We start from the raw sequence: 20,534 nt of genomic DNA on the forward strand, positions 1-20,534 counted from the left end.
ACAGCATTCCTGCGTCCTCCGGCAACGAGGTTGGAGTGACATTAATGCGGCTGCTCTCCGCCCCTCCGCTTCTATTGGTGGCCCGCTGTGTGACGTCACTGTGACGCCGCACGAACCTCCACCTTAAAAAAGAGTTTGTTCGCCGGCCACAGCGACGTCGTTAGTAAGGTAAGTATGTGTGACGTGTACTAGCGATATTGTTCGCCACGGGCAGCAATTTGCCTGTGACGCACGCACGACGGGGGCGGGTGCGATCGCTAGCGACATTGCTAGCGATGTCACAGCGTGTAAAGCGGCCTTTACAACCATGCTCTGGCACTTGTTTCTTGGGAAAGAAGCATATGCCCACACAATAGTTTATAACAGGCTCATTGTGAGACATGTATTGAAAAACAGTCTGCTCTCCTTACTAGTTATGATGTGCTGGAGTACAGCAGATCTGAGTGTGATTAACTGACAGCTTTCAGCTCTCATCTCTGGCAGTCAGTGTGGGGGGAGGGCAGTGCTGCAGAATTGAGTCTCATCACAAACGTTTCTATTAGCTCTCTTATCATAGTGCTGCCAGCTCTGCCAATCATTAGCAGGCATCCATATACAAGGTGAAAAATAACACAACTCCTCTATAGCTTTGAACAGGCTCTGTGTGAGAAATAATGACAATCTATTTTCCGCACTGCAGAGTGATTACATGTGCCCGATCACAAGAGACTTGCGACAGCGATAGAGACTCATGAAAGGTGAGTAAAGCAGTTTTAAAAAACAAACAAACAGCTAAACTTCACATCAGGACCCGGGTTTTCTGAAAACCCCCCTTAACTTTGCGTGATTACATATTCCCACTTATTAACCATGTAACTAGAGCACAGCCATATTTCTGCAGCATAGCAGTATCTTCTCATTGCATTCCTCTTCATGTACTTTTTTACACTGTACTTGCATAAATTCTGGCTGGCGACCGCTCCACGCAGCTGGTTTTGAATTCCCAATTAAATCGATCGCTGGACCATATATGACAAGCTTTTCTCCCCTCCATTTACCTTTGGTGCCTCCTCTATTTCCTCATAGACTGTAAGCTTACGAGCAGGGCCATCACTTCTCAGAAATATTTGGACAGTGACACAATTTTCGCGAGTTGGGCTCTGCATGCCACCACATTGGATTTGAAATGAAACCTCTACAACAGAATTCAAGTGCAGATTGTAACGTTTAATTTGAAGGTTTGAACAAAAATATCTGATAGAAATTGTAGGAATTGTACACATTTCTTTACAAACACTCCACATTTTAGGAGGTCAAAAGTAATTGGACAAATAAACCAAACCCAAACAAAATATTTTTAATTTCAATATTTTGTTGCGAATCCTTTGGAGGCAATCACTGCCTTAAGTCTGGAACCCATGGACATCACCAAACGCTGGGTTTCCTTCCTCTTAATGCTTTGCCAGGCCTTTACAGCCGCAGCCTTCAGGTCTTGCTTGTTTGTGGGTCTTTCCGTCTTAAGTCTGGATTTGAGCAAGTGAAATGCATGCTCAATTGGGTTAAGATCTGGTGATTGACTTGGCCATTGCAGAATGTTCCACTTTTTTGCACTCATGAACTCCTGGGTAGCTTTGGCTGTATGTTTGGGGTCATTGTCCATCTGTACTATGAAGCGCCGTCCGATCAACTTTGCAGCATTTGGCTGAATCTGGGCTGAAAGTATATCCCGGTACACTTCAGAATTCATCCGGCTACTCTTGTCTGCTGTTATGTCATCAATAAACACAAGTGACCCAGTGCCATTGAAAGCCATGCATGCCCATGCCATCATGTTGCCTCCACCATGTTTTACAGAGGATGTGGTGTGCCTTGGAACATGTGCCATTCCTTTTCTTCTCCAAACTTTTTTCATCCCATCATTCTGGTACAGGTTGATCTTTGTCTCATCTGTCCATAGAATACTTTTCCAGAACTGAGCTGGCTTCATGAGGTGTTTTTCAGCAAATTTAACTCTGGCCTGTCTATTTTTGGAATTGATGAATGGTTTGCATCTAGATGTGAACCCTTTGTATTTACTTTCATGGAGTCTTCTCTTTACTGTTGACTTAGAGACAGATACCCCTACTTCACTGAGAGTGTTCTGGACTTCAGTTGATGTTGTGAACGGGTTCTTCTTCACCAAAGAAAGTATGCGGCGATCATCCACCACTGTTGTCATCCGTGGACGCCCAGGCCTTTTTGAGTTCCCAAGCTCACCAGTCAATTCCTTTTTTCTCAGAATGTACCCGACTGTTGATTTTGCTACTCCAAGCATGTCTGCTATCTCTCTGATGGATTTTTTCTTTTTTTTCAGCCTCAGGATGTTCTGCTTCACCTCAATTGAGAGTTCCTTAGACCGCATGTTGTCTGGTCACAGCAACAGCTTCCAAATGCAAAACCACACACCTGTAATCAACCCCAGACCTTTTAACTACTTCATTGATTACAGGTTAACGAGGGAGATGCCTTCAGAGTTAATTGCAGCCCTTAGAGTCCCTTATCCAATTACTTTTGGTCCCTTGAAAAAGAGGAGGCTATGCATTACAGAGCTATGATTCCTAAACCCTGTCTACGATTTGGATGTGGAAACTCTCATATTGCAGCTGGGAGTGTGCACTTTCAGCCCATATTATATATATAATTGTATTTCTGAACATGTTTTTGTAAACAGCTAAAATAACAAAACTTGTGTCACTGTCCAAATATTTTTGGACCTAACTGTATATCAAGTTTATTGACAAAGAGAAAGATATTGGCAAGCACCTAAACACATTTCAAAAGTACACAAATGTACAATGCATAGAATCAGGGTATAGGTAAAATAATCCAAAAAGATAAACCCCAAACCAGGTAAATATAATGAGTAATGATGAATGACACCACTGATCGATACTTGATCGTGCATCGGGGTACTCAGAGACGCTTGTTACTCGATTGACTATCACGGGTGCTCAAGCGCCATGCTCGAGTCCAATCCCCGCATCTTTTCAGGCTTTCATATGGGGATTGCCAGCCAATCACAGTAATGCCATGTTGGCTACTGGCATTACTGTTATTAGCCAGACGCAGTCCATCATCAGATCTTTTATGAGACCCATGGGTGCGATGCTTGGAACACTGCATATCAAGAAGAGTTGGTGTAGGAGGGCCAGCTTAGATTAGAGCTAGCACATAGGCAGGGTTTTACACTAAAGGGTACTTTACACGCTGCAACATCACTAGCAACATTGCTAGCGATGTCGAGCGCGATAGCACCCGCCCCCGTCGTATGTGCGACATTTGGTGATCGCTGCCGTAGCAAACACTATCGCTATGGCAGCGTCACACGCACATACCTTGTCAGCGACGTCGCTGTGACCGCCAAACAATCGTTCCTTCAAGGGGGAGGTGCGTTCGGCGTCACAGTGACGTCACCGCAACGTCACTAAGCGGCCGACCAATAGAAGCGGAGGGGCGGAGATGAGCGGGACTTAACATCCCGTCCACCTCCTTCCTTCCGCATTGCCGGTGGACGCAGGTAAGGAGATGTTTGTCGTTCCTGCGGCGTCACACATAGCGATGTGTGCTGCTGCAGGAATGACAAACAACATCGTACCTGCAGCAGCAACGATATTAAGGAAAGGAGCAACGTGTCAACGATCACCGTTTTTGTACGATTTTGCGATCATTTATCGTTGCTCCTTGGTGTCACATGCTGCAATGTTGCTACCGGCGCCGGATGTGCGTCACTAACGACGACGTGACCCCAACGATATATCGGTAGCGACGTCGCAGCGTGTAAAGCACCCTTGACACCTTTAATGTCTTTCATGTGACACTAAAGGGTGTTTTTAGCCTGGTTCAATTTAATAAATAATTAAAAAAAAAAATCACCAGCTAAGAAAAACAAACAGCTGGGGGCTAGTATTAAAAGACTAAGAAGACCCATGGTTATTTGGCCCTTTCCAGCCTACAAATATCAGCCCGCAGTTGCCCCAGAATTGATGGATCACATTAGATATGTCATTTCTGGCGCTTCACCCCAGATCTTCACAATTGCCCTGGTACATTGGCAATCAGACACCCCTATTATTAATACCACCAATGAATGCTATAGAGATAGATAATAGATATTGATAGATATTAGAACTAGATAGAGAGATAGATAGATAGATAAATACAGATAGATAGACATTCAAACATATAGACAGACATATAATTGCACAACCCCCAACATATAATAAAATTGCACCCTGTGAAGCTTATTGGATAGCATTTTATGATTAAATAAATAAAAAAAAACAATATGGGTCCCCTCTATTTTTGATAAAGCAGAAAGATACATCTAATGCGATGTGCCATTTCTGGGCTGGTATTTGTAGGCTGGGAAAATCCCAATAAAGCGGGCTTTACATGCTACAATTTATCTAACGATGTGTTGGCGGGGTCACGTCGTACGTGACTCACATCCGGCATCGTTAGTTACTTTGTAGTGTGTGAAATCTCCGTGCGATTGCGATTGAACGTTAAAAAGTTGATTGCATGCACGTTGTTCAATTACTAAAAATTGAACGTCAGATAGTTCATTGTTCCCGAGGCAGCACACATCGCAGTGTGTGACACCCTGGGAACGATGAACTCAGCTTACCTGCATCTCGCGGCTCCCGCTGGCAATGCGGAAGGAAGGAAGTGGGCAGGATGTTTATGTCCCGCTCATCTCCGCCCCTCCGCTTCTATTGTCCGGCTGCCGCATGACGTCGCGGTGACGCTGAACGTCCCTTCCACTCCAGGAAGTGGATGTTCGCCGACCACATCGAGGTCGTATGGTAGGTAAGTACATGTGACGGCAAATAATCGTTTGTGCGACACGGTCAACAAATTGAACGTGCCGCACATACGATGGGGGCGGGTCACATCGCATACGATATCGTATGTGAAATTGTAAGGTGTAAAGCAGGCTTAACCATGGACCTTCACAGGTTGGTAATATTCTGCTTTACCTTTGCTGGTTATCAAAAATAGGGGGGCCCCAACTTTGTTTTTTTTTAAATGTATTTAGTCATAAAAAGCTGTTTAACAAGCTCCACAAGGTGCAATATTATTATAGGTCTGTTGCTGTCTGTCTAACTATTTCTATTACTAGCCTCTATATCTATAAATCCAACAAAAATAAAGAGATTCTTCTCAAATTATTAATGTAAAAATCCTTTATTGGTACATTAATTCAAAGAGATATACATATTAACACCATTTAAAAAGAGAAACTATGGAACATATACAGTATACAGTAATGTAAAAAAACAAACCCAGGGCACAAATTAAAACATTGTTGTCTCAATCAAACCATCCCATTTATTTGGTTTAAATAATGCAAGGTAGTGTGATGCAGAGGGCCACTAGGTAAACAGGTATATATAAAGACAATAGAAAGTAAACAGGATGTATGTGAGTAATGGCTTTACGGTGTGAAAGTATGGGAGTCTCACAAAGGGAAAACTAAGCCAGTGCAAGCAAATGAGTAATATAGACTAAGGGCGGCTTTGCACGTTGCGACATTACACGTGCGATGTCGATGGGGTCAAATCGAAAGTGACGCACATCCGGCGTCACAGTCGATATCGCAACGTGCAAATCCTTTTTGATACGATGAACGAGCGCAAAAGCGTCGTTATCGTATCATCGCTTCAGCCTCCGACATTTCCATAATGCCGGTGCAGCGACAGGTGCGATGTTGTTCCTCGCTCCTGCGGCAGCACACATCGCTGTGTATGAAGCCGCAGGAGCGAGGAACTTCACCTTACTTGCCGCCGGCTGCAATGAGAAGGACGGAGGTGGGCGGGATGTTTACATCCTGCTCATCTCCGCCCCTCCACTTCAATTGGCCGCCTGCCGTGTGACGTCGCTGTGACGCCGCACGACCCGCCCCCTTAGGAAGGAGGCGGGTCGCCGGCCAGAGGGACGTCGCACGGCAGGTATGTGCGTGTGAAACTGCCGTAGCGATAATAATCGCTACGGCAGCTTTCACTAGATATTGCACGTGCGACGGGGGCGGGACTATCGCTGCAGCATCGGTAACACATTGTTACCGATGTCGCAGCGTGCAAAGCCCGCCTAAGGCGCAAAATCAAATAACAACTATAAATTATACTTTTATCTAATATATAAAGTTCAGTGTATGTATGTGTGTATGTATGTGTGTATATATGTGTGTGTGTGTGTATGTCCGCTAAAGGAATCTGCACCGTCGCATTTACAATCTTGAAATTTTGCACAGACGCCCCATGTGACCCAGGGAACGTCATAGACTATGTTTTGACGGGAAAAATTAACCCCACGCTTTACAGTTACTCTCAAAAATCCTGCCTCCATTAATCTGAATGGAGCTGGGAGATACGGGCTATTAATAGCAACTGTCAGTGGTTGCTATAGGAACAAAATAAACTGTTAGTATAAGAAGCTTATGTGTGAGTGAGAGACAGAAAAAGACAGATAGACAGAGACACAGACAGAGACAGACAGGGAAAGAGACAGAGAGATAGAGACAGACGGGCAAAGAGACAGACGGGCAAAGAGACAGACGGGCAAAGAGACAGACCTGGAAAGAGACAGCCGGGCAAAGAGACAGCCCTGACACATGTTACCTTGACAAGGTGTCCCACTGGAGCTGTAGCAACCTCAACACACAGACACCTTCTCAGGCAACTGCTCTCCATTTTATATTATGTAACACTACCAAGGGTGAAGTATGTGAGCAGCCAGATTTGCCCATCTCTCTGACTGTTTGTAAAACCCAGCCCTGAAGTGCCCTAATAACTCTATTACTACTAGGTGTACTACAGCTTGCATCCGGGCTTACATCACACAAGACAACCACTTCTGTGAGACATACCTCCTATATGTTTCCGGCAGTCATTTTACATTCCTCTTTCCTTACCTAAAGCCGTGGGACTTTACACCTTTCACTGCCGTACAATGGTGTCTCAATAGAACATCTGTATTACCATGCAGCTTCCCGGGTCTGTGTCCTACATGGAAGCTAAAATCTTGGAAGACTAAGAACCAATGCATAACACAGGCATTCTGCCATTTCCTTTCCCTCATCTATCTGAGCGAGGCATGGTCTGATGCTATAATCAAAACTTTCAGCTTAAAAAGTAGTACCGTAGTGTGTCAACCAGCCACTTAATAGCCAAGCACTTGTTTTCAACAATAGAATAGTTCTCTTCACAAGCCAACAGCTTTCTGCTCAGGTAGAGTATTGGGTGTTCTTCTCCACTAATGGCCTGAGACATGACCATTACTAACCCGACCTCTGAGGCGTCCGTCTGGACCACAAATTCCTTTTTGAGGTTGGTTGCTATCAAAACCAGGTGTTTACATAGAGCTACCTTCAACTCTTGAAAAGCTGTCTCTGCCTCTGAAGTCCACTTTACCATAGTTGACTTCATACCCTTAAGAAGGTCTGTCAGGGGTGCGGAAATCATGGCAAAGTTCATGATGAACCTTCTGTGGTTCCCCACATGAAAGGCCCTAGCCTGCTTCTTCGAAAATGGTCTTGGCCAATTCTGGATTGTTCACACTTTATTGATTATGGGCTTGATTTTGCTTTTACCTACTACATATTCCAGGTGCTTGGCCTCTTCTTTCCCCATGGCATGCTTCTTTGGGTTTATAGAAAACCTGCCTTACTTAGAGCATTGAACACTGCCTGGACCTTTCTCAGATGACTTCTCCAATCCGAGCTGAAGATCATGATATCATCCAGGTAGGCCGCTGTGTAACTCTTATGTGGAGCCAGGATCTGGTCCATGGCCCCCTGAAAGGTGACAAGCACTCCCTGTAACCCGAACAGCAACCTGATGTATTGGAAGCACCCATTAGGCATAGAGAAGGCTGTCTTCTCCTTGGTGACATAGGGATCTGTCAATATTCTTTAATAGGTCCAAGGTGATAATATACCACTCCGACCCAAGCTTCTCAATCAGTTCATGAACACGAGACATTGGTTACGCATGGAACTTGGAGATCTCATTCCATTTCCAATAGTTGTTGCAGAATTTCCATTCACCATAGGGTTAACGGCGTATAAACTCCTTGATGATTCTGAGACTCAACATGTGCTTCACCTCCTTGGAGATCAGTGCATGGTGGGCCACAGGGATTCCTGGCAATTCCTGGCTATACAGTGTTTGGGCTCATGACAGCCTTTCTGCCACCAAGACTTCTTCAATGTCATCTTCAGACTTGGCTGCCTGTCCTGCCATGGCTTGATAAGATTGACGTGGTAAACTTGGAACAGCTTTCTTCTTCTAGGTTGATGGACTTTGTAGTTCATCTCTCCAAGTTTCTCTACCACTTCACATGGCCACTGCCACTTGGCCAGAAACTTACTCTCTACCGTGGGCTATGGGCATCAGCACTAGCACTCTGTTCCCAGGGCTGAATTGTCTCACCCTTGCTGACCAGTTGTAGACCCTTACCTGGGCTTCTTATGCTTAGAGGAGATACACCTTCATGCTGGACATTAATTTTTCAATACTCTCCTCCATCTGGGCGACATACTTGATAACGCTCCTATATGGTGTATCTTAGGCTTCTCGGGTCTCTTTCACTATATCTAAGAGTCCCCGAGGATGTTGGTCATACAGGAGTTCAAATGAAGAGAACAGAAACAGTTACAGTCCTGGCCGTACTTCTCTACGACCTTAGTCTTAATCTGGAGGACTTTATACAATTCCCTCATCACTTTGCTCATAAAAGGAGTTCCTTGGTCTGGCAGAATCTCCTTCAGTATTCCTGTCCAGACAAAGACATGGACCAACTCTCAGGTTATGCTTCTCATGGAGGTGATTCTTAGGGGTACCGCCTCGGGGTACCATGTTGCATAGTCGAGGACAACCTCATGCAGACTTGACCAGTGGTCCCACTAGATCCATGGCCATTCATTCAAACAGCAGCTATTTAATGGGCAACGACACTAAGGGACTACAGATGTGAGAGGTTGGAGCAGTTAGTTGAGAGTTGGGACAAAGCCTACAATAATTGTATATGTCTTGGTGACACCTGGGCTAGTAGAACCTCCAAAGAATCTGCTCTTGGGTTTTGTTTATGCCCAGATGACCACCTAAGACATGCGAGTGGGCCATGTCCACCACCCTATGCCTATATGGCCCTGGTACCAACAGCTGCTCTATTGTCTCCTCTTTTAGCTTAGTCACTCAGTATAGCAAATCCTCATTTACTGCAAAATGTGGGTACCTGGTGTCACCTTGATCTACCCCATTTGTGATGGTTACATTATCAAATGGCCTTTTTAGTGTTATGCCCGGAGTTGGGTAGTCCCAAAATTCCCCCGGTCACCCCTAGCTGAGGGATGTCGACCTCCTCCTCATCGCCCACAAGCACACATTAGGGAAACCTATCAGACTCAGGCTGTGGTGGGGCTTCTTTAAGGGCGAATCAGCTTTTATCGGCGCAACCAGTCATTCCCACCTTCCCCCTTAAGTCCCAGAAAAAAACAAAATCCTGACTCCGACCACTCTGGCCACAGGATAATCTTTAGCGTCTCCATGGATGCAGCGGATGGCAAGCTTCTTCCATGGGAATCAGTCAGAAAGGGAGTGTGGCCTTCACCAGAGTCTAACAGTCCAGTCATTTGCCCTCCATTTATTTTCCCGGGATATGCTTGCAGTCCCTCTCTGGATTGATAGTCCACACTATAGGCCAGATATGCATAATAGGAACAAAGTTGACCGAGGCTACAGTCCATCGGCTCAGTGGGAAGGGGTCAACGGGTATCTATATATCCTGGGCCATGACACCTCCAACAAATTATGTCTATAGCTGAGGCTTTGCCACTACCCTAGCCACCCCTTGAGATCTTGGACACCCCCACATGTGGCTCTAGTCTCTTTCTAGTCCCCTATTGGAAACCCCATTAAGGAGTTGACAAGTCCCGTTGCTTCCACAAGGAACCCTCTACCACCTGGTACCTTTCACATGTCCAACCAAGTCATTTGCATTCCGGGGATCTCACTATGCAATTTATGTCTGTACCAGCCTTGGAAGGGAGTAGACACCCCCATCCATTACCACCCTTTCCATCATCTGCTCTGGGATGGAGGATTCTGGCTCCAGCTATTTTTGGACCAGATGTCAAACACCTGGGAATGAGGGGGTTTGTCAAGGTGATACGCCTAACAGTGAACCTATTGTGACCTGACAGTCATTGTCACACCCAGACACGCCAATATTTCTGTCTTTTGTAATGCTCATTTTACTGTCTTATGGACGTGGGAATCATCACCTTGGTTTAGGAATATGGCGGTTGCCCTGCCACATACTTCTTCTGCTAGAAGATCCAGTTGCTGCTGATTTGCCTGCTGTTGCTGATGTTGTGCTTGATGTTGCTGCCTTTGCTGCTGGACTTGTTGAATAGGCAGTTTACTAATTTCCTGTTGATGCTGCAGGACTTGCTGTTACGATACTGACTCGCCCACCCCAGGGCTATGGGACACCCGGTGCCGGGCCGGACTAGTCCGGGGGATGTCAGTGGTGGCTGGGCCCGACTCCGTGGCCCTGGTGGGGTCAATTAAGATGGCTTCAGTGGGGGTGATTAAAGTTTATATTTGTCGTGATGCCACCTGTGGTTTGCAGCTGTTAAGCTGCCGCTGCTGTATGGGGCCTCCGGAGTGATGGAATGGCAGCTTGGATGGTCCTGCTCCCCACAGATGGAGCGGTACCCCGGGGCACAGTTGGTACTTGTAAGTGTCTATGTAGTGATAGAATAGTGCAGGCGAAATAACGGAGACAACACCAGAGGGTGCAATTCCAAGATCTTTACTCACATTTCCTGGGCTGCAGCACACGGGTGCCTTTGGGCGGCTGGAACCCACTGTCAGGGACCTCCGCCAAACCTGGGTAGATCCTGGAATGAAAGCCGGTGCACCCCTCTATTGTGTCTCTGTCTTCAGCTGTCTCCTTAAGCCTTGCCCTTGTTGGATGAACCTGGCTCGGCCTCCACTACAGCCTCCGGGCCGGGGGGGCTCGCCTGTCGGTTATTTACCCCCTTTCTAAAGGTTCTGCTGTGGGCTGTGGCCCGGGGAGTTTGCAACTTTCCCTGGGCCTCGGTTTTTACTTTCGGAGATGACTTCTCCTCCTCTGGTTTCTAGGGACCGTCCCCAGTGCGCAGCTTGATCCCTCCACCGAATGACTTTGTGGAACAGGCCCTGCGCTCGTAAGCCTTGCAGTGGCCCTGGAATCCCTTCTTTTCTCTGCTTGGTGTCGCCTGGACCCTCGGAGTCCCAGGGTCTTCACCAGGAAGTGTCTCTTTCTTTCCTAGCTCCTGTCTGACTAGAGCTCTATCCTCAGCTCCCTTCTCTGCCTCCCGCAGACTCACTCTACTCCAACTCCCTAACCTTGACTTTCCTTGCTACTCTACACTCGGCTGGCTCCTCCCACCTACCCAGTTGCTAAGCTGTACCCTATAGGAGCAGGGATGGGTCTTACGTCCCCTCCCAGCATGCAGCATGAGAGGGTTGCTGCCACTGTCCCTGGTCCCAGTGTGTACCTAACAATGGGTGTAGTGTAGATTTGCCTGTGGACCGGCGTTCACCCTTTTCCTTACCCAGGATGGGACATCACACCGCTGGATGGGGTGCAATGTTCCTGTGGCGACGGAAGCCTCAGGGGCGCCACAATACGATACGATATGATACAATACACTTTATTGATCCCGTGGGAAATGATGGTATCACAGCAGTACAACTTAAATCATAGCATGAATTACATAATTGTCAAGACAGTTGAGTTGACAGAAGAACATTATACATTAGATTAGGACATACACAGCGGGTGAACTGAAAGTAGAAAAAATAAAATAGACATTCACCTTGAAGATTTAACACTAACGTGATTGTTGTACATTCCCATAGCAGTTGGCACAAATGATTTCCTATATTTTTCCTTCTTACACCTCAGAAGGATTAGCCGGTTACTGAAGGTGCTCTTCTGTCTCATGAACAGCTCATATAATGGATGTGTATTATTATTCATAATCGCCATACACTTTTTCAGAGTTCTTCTCTCCACTACCTCCTCAAAAGAGTCCAGATTGCAGCCAGCAGTGGAGCTTGCCTTCTTGATAAGCTTATTCAGCTGTTGCTGCAGCTGAGCTTGCTGTTGCTAAATATTGGTCTGCATCAGCTGCTTGATTAGCTCCTCCATTTTATCCGACCTTGCTTCCATACTTATGGCTGCCTTCACCCAGGACATGCAGTACCCATGCAGCAGTCACACATATTCCCTGGGAACGTTGCCCAGACTCTAGCACCAATTGTAATGTTTTGACTCACTTGGCTGCTGGTTGAGGTATCACAGGAACCATTTAATTTAAAAAGTTCAGCTGGTTTATTTTCAGTTTGCATAAACCGTTTCACAAGGAAACATAACTAAAACTTTTCCTCACCATAAAGGTTCAAACATAGAATACAAACAGTCTGTTTAGCTGCAGGATCGCCCGCTCAGGATAAAATCCATTACCTTGACAAGGTGTCCCACTGGAGGTGTAGCAGCTTCAACACTCAGACACTGTCTCGGGCTACTGGTCTCCATTTTATATTATGTACCAATCCTAAGGGTGGGGTGTGTAAGCAGCCAGATCTGCCCATCTCTCCAGCTGCTTGTAAAACCAGGCCTTGATGTGCCCTAATAACTCTCTTAGTACTACACAAATGATATGATAGACCCTCCCATCGACTATGTGTTTGGCAGACATCTTACAGAGTATACTCTGCATTAGATGGACTTGTGGTTACGCTTGGTATACTGCTTACATCTGACTGCTACCAGTGGTGAAAACAGCTGATCAGTGGTGGTGGTAAGCCACATCAATATAAAAGTAGTGGACAACCCTTTTAGTAATAAAAAAGTTACTTACTGTATAGAACCAGAATTTAACAATAGGTGCATTGTAGAATTCATAGATTTTTCTTCCCAGTGGTATGAGCCTATGCCGTGGATGTTCATCATCTTCTTTCTTTCTGGCTGTATCACCATTGCCTCTGGCCAACATTGCCTATAAATAGTGCAACACTATTATATGGTAGGACAATAGATATAAAAGGAACATTTTTGTTGTTTGTGTTTTCAGATTATTTATTCATTGTTAAAAATATATACAGAATTCAAATTCAAGACACTGCACTCTCATCAGCATGAGGTAGTAGTAAAAGAAAATCAACAGATTCGTTTTTATCGTGCAAAAAAAAAAAAAAAGTGTATTTATTTATGAACAAAGTAGGTGGGAGGGACTTAAGGGACGTTTCGGCCCAACCTGGGCCTTCTTCATACCAAGTCACACTCCAATCATAGATGAACTAGTATCACAGAGGGAATTTTTTTCTCTCCTTTTTAGAGGTTTATTAGGTACAGAAATAGTGAGGAAATCCACCCAGGATAAAATGATTATGATAGTTGCAGGATGCAAGCCCTTGCTCGTATTAGCAAATGAAATATTGCAGTTTGTCCTATTAAATTGAGAGAGTTTAATGACTCGTGGTCCCTTAAGTTTACAGTAAGTGAATAAGGTCACATACAGTGAACATTTGTCTAGGAGCCTAGGTGGTTTATTTACATCTGTAGGTTTTAGGGCAAAAGTGTAATGGCGGGTTATGGAATCCTCTTTGCGGCCGTCTTCCCAGACTGTGGCTTAGAAAAAAAAAAAAAAAAAAATTCTATAGGTCGGACCTTGGTCCTCTCACTAGCACCTCAATACTACCCTTAACAGTGACAATGTTCACACCATATATACCTTTAAAAATATATACAGTGCTGTGAAAAAGTATTTGCCTAATTTGTCACATTTATATATTTCAGATCATCCAAGTAAGTTTGGCATTTGATAACAATAAGATTAGGAAATGCAAAATGCAGCTTTTAAATGATTATTACATTTATTGAAAATAAAGATTTATTCAAACCATATATTACCCACGTGAAAAAGTAATTACGCTGCCAAAAATAATACCTGTTTCTTTATTTTGCTTCCTTTATGTCAATAGCACCATACATACTTCATTACTATCACAATTTGGGCTCACAATCTAAATTCCCTATCAGTATGGCCCCGATTCATCATTGCCTTTGCTCCTTCTTTGTCTAGTTTTGTGTCTTTTTTTGTTTGCACCTGATTTGTTATTCTATTTAAACCTTGTTTGAAGTCTTTTTTATATGAGCTTGCCTGTTTTTTTTCCATTTCCTTTCTTTGTGGTCTTAGAGTAATGATTCCAGATGTTTTTCTGTGGATCCTCAATTTCAACTTTTTAAAAAGTTGCTAAGTTTCGAGTTGCTCTACTTCAGTCGCCTCTGGTGTAGTTTCATGTATGGTTTTTAAAAGTCATATATTTTGGGACCTAAAAGTTACAACGCAGTTGAAGTCAGCCATGTCCAGCAGAAGCATAAGCTACCCCACACCACCACTATCTTTGACTGTTGGTATGTTGCTATAATACAGTAAAAGCATTATGTCAGGTTTTACACAACCCAAGTCTTCAAAAAAAATTCAACTTTGGCTCATCATCAGTACACAGACTATTAAAGGGAACCTGTCAGCAGAAATTTCGACTAAAACCTAACAGATTCCCCCTCTGCAGCTCCTGGGCTGCATTCTAGAAAGGTCCCTGTTATTATAGTGCCCCCTTTCTGACCCAAAAAAAGAGTTTATATCGAGGTACCTTTTTGGCTTCTGATTCTCTAAATGTGTCACGGGGGCGGGCTGCCTGATGGCCGTTATTCTGCCCCCTGGTCCTGTATGCCGCCCCCATCGCCGATTTCTATACTTCTGGACGCCGCCCACTGCTCCAGCCATCCCCGCGCATGCCCAGTGCTCATCTCTCGTGGATGAGCACTGTGCCCAGTGTCACCGGTGGTGACGTGCGCGCAGGGTTTAGATTATGGGCAGTGCTGTGATGTTAATTACCAAGCAACCGCCCATAATCGCGGGACCACGCATTCCCCCTCGGCCTGCTTTCTGCGCAAGCGCGCTGCAGCTGAACTCCTCCTGATCGGTGTAGTCACTGCTCCGCGCTCCTCCCATCTATTTCCTGCCTCAGGGCAAGATGGGAAGGAGGTGACGTGAGTTCAGCTGCAGCGCGCTTGCGCAGAAAGCAGGCCGAGGGGGAATGCGCGGTCCCGCGATTATGGGCGGTTGCTTGGTAATTAACATCACAGCACCGCCCATAATCTAAACCCTGCGCGCACGTCACCACCGGTGACACTGGGCACAGTGCTCATCCACGAGAGATGGGCACTGGGCATGCGCGGGGATGGCTGGAGCAGTGGGCGGCGTCCAGAAGTATAGAAATCGGCGATGGGGGCGGCATACAGGAACAGGGGGCAGAATAACGGCCATCAGGCAGCCCGCCCCCGTGACACATTTAGAGAATCAGAAGCCAAAAAGGTACCTCGATATAAACTCTTTTTTTGGGTCAGAAAGGGGGCACTATAATAACAGGGACCTTTCTAGAATGCAGCCCAGGAGCTGCAGAGGAGGAATCTGTTAGGTTTTAGTCGAAATTTCTGCTGACAGGTTCCCTTTAAGCCAAAAGTCTCCAAGGTCATGTGTGTCGTTTTTTTTCATTTCAGATGCCTTTGTGTTCTTTTTGATCAAGAGGGATTTTCGCCTTGCAATTCTCCAATTGAAGCAAATCAGACCTGCTGATCGTTAGATGTTCATCTGAGTTATCTTTTTACTCCATAAAATCTACAATATGTTGTTAGTGAAATTTTGGTAGGGTGGTCATTCCTGGAAAGGTTTACCCCACTCTTTCAAGCTTTTTTTTTTTAATAATGGCTTCCACTGGAGGCCCAGAGCCTTAGCAATGCTTTAGCAATGTTTTTGAACTCCGTCTTACATTGACCAAAATGGATTTCAGTAGTTTTCTCAGTGAATGATGAATTAAGCAGCATGAGGAGGCTCATAAATGAACAAAGAATCAAATTTCTCTGTTAAAATATATTACAAAGTTTCTTATATTTGCTTATACTATTGATTTATGATAAATTTGTTGAATGACAGTGGTTATATAAAGAGGACCTGTCCCAGGTCAAAAGTGTTCAGTTTTTGCTATTACTTTTATTAATCTTCCAGATGGTTTGAAAGATATAGGGCTTTATATTTAGTGTTTGTTTTTATGGTCTTCACCACGGGGGCACAACTCACAGGATTCTCTGGGGCTATGTCTGAAGGTGGATATGCATTATTAGGTCATGTTCACATGTTCAGTATTTGGACGGTATTTTTACCTCAGTATTTTGTAAGACAAAAGTAGTAGTGGGTGAAAATACAGAAGTGGCGCCCATGTTTTTATTATACTTTTCCTCTGATTGTTCCACTCCTGAATTTGGCTTACAAATACTGATGTAAAATACTAACCAAATACTAAACATGTGACCCTGGCCTTATCCTGAGAGCAATTATTCATTGGTAAAGACCATAAAAACTTGCAGTGAACCATTCTGAAACCGTATAATGGATTAAAACAAAAAAACAATCTAAATCAGAGTTGTCAGGGGAGCTACGAGGATTAAATAAGAGCAAAGGCTGAACACTTTTGACCAAGTGACAGGTCCTCTAAATTAGGCATATTGGCAAATGATAAAATTGTAAGATTTTTTCTATGTAGTGTTATGAAAAATAAAAAAAAAATAGCAAAAATTAAAATAGATACATTTAACATAAAAACCTTGATTATCAGAGAATAATATAATAACTGACAACCAGCATGGATTCATGAACAACAAGTCATGTCTAACCAACATGTTGGGTTTCTATGAGGGGGTAAGTGCAAATCTAGAAATTCGTAATGCAGTTGATGTGATTTATTTGGACATTGCAAAGCCATTCGATACTGTATCACATAACAGCCTTATACTGAAGCTCCAGAAGCAAGGACTAGGGGATACTAGATGCAGATGGATAAGGAATTGGCTAAAAGATAGGAAACAAAGATTAGTTATAAATGGTACATTATCTAAATGCGCTATAGTCAGCAGTGGGGTGCCGCAGGGATCTGTGCTAGGACCGATTCTTTTTAATCTCTTTATTGATGACCTTGTGGATGAAAAATTGAGAGTAAAGTGTCAGTCTTTACTGACAACACCAAACTATGTAGGATACTATTAAAAATAGACCTTGTCACTACAATGTTACAAAAATATCTGGATAAGATGTCAGAATGGGCAGTCACTTGGCAAATGAGAGTTAGGCTATGTGCGCACTTTGCGTCGAGGTAGTTGCAGTTCTAAACGCATCCTCTGGCAGAAATGGTTTTTGCCAAAGTTGGCTTTGACCACTAAAACGCGATAAATACGCGTGCGTATTTACCACATTTTAGCGCGATTTACCTTCTTTTTCATTGCTTAAAGTCAGATGCGTTTTGGATACAAAGACACTACTAAATAAAGTTTAAACATTCAAACACTGAAAAAAACTGAAAAAAAAGATAGCAAATATAAAATGATAAGTTTGGGATAATAATAATTATGCATAAAATTACATTTATTTATGGATTTTCTTAAAAATAATTGTCGGACTGTGTGTGTGTGTGTGTAAAGGGACATATCATGCCATAAATATTTTGACAAAAACGCATGCAATTAATTGGTCCAAAACGCATGTCTTCAGCATCAAAAAAGCATGTAAAACTAGAATTTTGAGGTTGCTTGCGTTTTGCAATTTCTCATTGACCTCAATGTTAGCAAAACGCTGCCCAAATGGCAAAAACAATTGACATGCTGCTTCTTTAAATGCTGAGTTTTTGCCCAAAAATATGCAAATTAAACGCAGCGTTTTTAACAGCAAAGTGTGGACAAGAAAACCCCATTTCCCATAGACTTTGCCTGAAAATCAAATCGCATGCCTTTTGGCATGAAAACGCTGCAGTTCAAAACGCTGCGGAAACGCATGAAAAAACGCAAAGTGCGCACATAGCCTAAATGTTGATAAATGTAAAGTAATACACCTAGGATGGAGTAATCCTATGGCTGCGTATACATTAAATGGAAGTAAACTCGTGACTACTGAACAGGAGAAGGACTTGGGAATTCTGGTTACAAGTAAGTTGAGCAGCAGCACTCAATGTCAAGCAGCAGCTGCTAAAGCAAACAAGATTCTAGGGTGTATAAAAAGAGAGATTAGATCCCGTGATCCCAACATATTGTTACCCCTCTATAAATCACTTGTAAGGCCACATCTGGAATACGGGATCCAGTTTTGGGCTCCACATTTTAAAACGGACACTCAGATGTTAGAGTCAGTTCAAAGGTGGGCAGCTAGACTAGTACAAGGGATGGAAGGCCTCCCATATGATGACAGGTTGAAAAAGTTGGGCTGTTTAGCTTAGAAAAAAGAAGTCTCATTATATGTATAAATACATGTATAGTCAAGAGATAGGACTGGCACATGACTTATTCCTACTAAAGACCTTGCAAAAGACCAGGGGGCACTTGCTACAGGTGGAAGAAAGGTGATTTCGGCAGCTTAATAGAAAAGGGTTCTTTATAGTTAGAGCAGTCAGACTGTGGAATGCCCTACCACAAGAGGTAGTAATGGCAGATACTATAAGGCTACCGTATGTGCCCACGTTGCGTCCTGTCCCTGCAGAAATTTCTGCAGCGTTTTGAACAGCACATGTGCGCTTCAAATCGCTGCAGAAACACTGCGTAATGAATGCAGTGAGAGGCCGATTTCATGCGCTCTGGATGCAGTACCCACCATAGACAGAGCGGGACCTGCATTCAAAGCGCACAAAAGAAGTGACATGTTGCTTTTTAGAACGCAGCAATTTGGCAGCATGCAAATCACTGTGTTCTAGAATGCGACGTGCGCATGGATTATGCACAATCTTCATAGATTGTGCTAGGGACGTAGGATGCATGCAGTTATGCCGCAGTGCAGAACGCAGCGTAACTGCATGCAAATACGCAACGTGTGCACATAGCCTTAGAGCTTTTAAAAAGGGCTGGATGATTTCCTCAGTACACACAACATTGTGGGTTATAGAAAATGACACCTTCCCTTAAGGCTATGTACATTCGATGCAGAGTTGGTGCACAAATTTTCGGTATCAAATCTGCACCTTCTGGCAGAAAAACACACGAAGGCCCTGTGCACACACTGCATTTTTACTCACATTTTTTTGCGTTTTTGCTGCAGAAATTCCTTGAGAAAATGATTGTAACCTTTCTGCAGACATTCCCCAGCAAAACCTATGGAAAAAAATAGCTGTGCGCACACTGCGTTTTTTTCTCAAGAAAATTCTTTCTGCAGAATTTCTTGAGAAAAAGAATGAGCATGTCACTTCTTTTCTGCAGGTACCTGCATTTTTTGCTATAGATAATGGTAAAATAACACAGGGACCAACCTGCGGAAAAAACGCATCAAAAACGCATCAAAAACGCGGTAAAAAAGCATGTGTTATTGGTGCGTTTTTTGAACGCAAATGCGCTAATCTTTCAGACTCTCAAGAAATTTCTTGAGAAGTTTCTTAAGAAAAATCCTTTTTCTAGTGCGCACAGGGCCTAAAAAATGCACCTAAAAGTGCATGTGTTTTGGTGTGTTTTTGTGCCATGTCGTTTTTTAATGAAGTCAATGGGTGGGTGGGCTACAAAACGCCGAAAAAATAACGCACTAACAAATGACATACTGCAGATATTTTCTGCAACTATATATGCACTAAATCTGCAAAGAAAATAAATATCAACGTGGGCACAACACTTCAGAAATCTTTGCTGGCTTCAGGATAGGCATGCAGATTTTAGTTGCAGATTTGTAAAAAATAAAAATGCATCAAAAGATGCATAAAAAAAATACCAAGTGCACATAGCCTAAAGGGTAGATTGATGATATGAAACACTCCAGTGTGATGTGCAAAAATGTAAGAAATTGGAAATAGAGACATAATTTTTTACAGCACTGGAAATGCTGCTTTGTAAATACACAGATATAATCCCATAAATAAAGTGGGTACAAAAAAATAAATGTGAAATTTCAATGTTCAATGTCAAATTTGGAAACAGAAAAGCTGTTCTGTTTCTTTGCAACCATAAATATACTATGTACGAGCACTTCAGTTTTCACTTGACATCTGTTTGAGAGCGGTTATAAATAGTACCTATCTAGTAATGAATGTGCTTATGTAACAAACCCTCTAAGAGCTCGCTCACATTAAGTATAGCACGGATGAGTGCTATCCATTGTTTTATCAGATAACACTTGGCCCAAATGTTATACTATGGAGCAGTACCGACTACATCAGACTGCAATCTAGTGTCATCCCAGTGTAGTCCAGTATATGTGTTGCCCCAGGGACGTCACTCCACCTTCAGGGACGCCATAGGGGCTCCACTTGATTACCGCTGGCAACAGGTATGTCAGGTTTATTTACATGGGAGTCGTGACGTCACTCACGGTTTGCGGTCAGGGTTATGGGTGACCGCTACTGCAGGTTTAACGAGCGTCTGGGGCTGATGGAATCTGC

General features: G+C 43.8%; 1 protein-coding gene across 2 annotated transcripts in view; it reads right to left on the reverse strand.

Annotated features, from left to right (window-relative positions):
- TRPM3 (transient receptor potential cation channel subfamily M member 3) overlaps nucleotides 1-20,534 on the reverse strand; it is a 714,819-nt gene that overhangs the window by 108,963 nt on the left and 585,322 nt on the right. For both annotated transcript variants that reach the window (XM_075317925.1, XM_075317917.1), the window contains one exon: nucleotides 12,935-13,072. In XM_075317925.1, coding sequence (XP_075174040.1) covers nucleotides 12,935-13,072 — 138 coding nt within the window. The remainder of the gene's footprint in view (nucleotides 1-12,934; nucleotides 13,073-20,534) is intronic.

This window comes from Anomaloglossus baeobatrachus, chromosome 1 (assembly GCF_048569485.1).
Source record: "Anomaloglossus baeobatrachus isolate aAnoBae1 chromosome 1, aAnoBae1.hap1, whole genome shotgun sequence".
NCBI classification, from domain to species: domain Eukaryota; kingdom Metazoa; phylum Chordata; class Amphibia; order Anura; family Aromobatidae; genus Anomaloglossus; species Anomaloglossus baeobatrachus.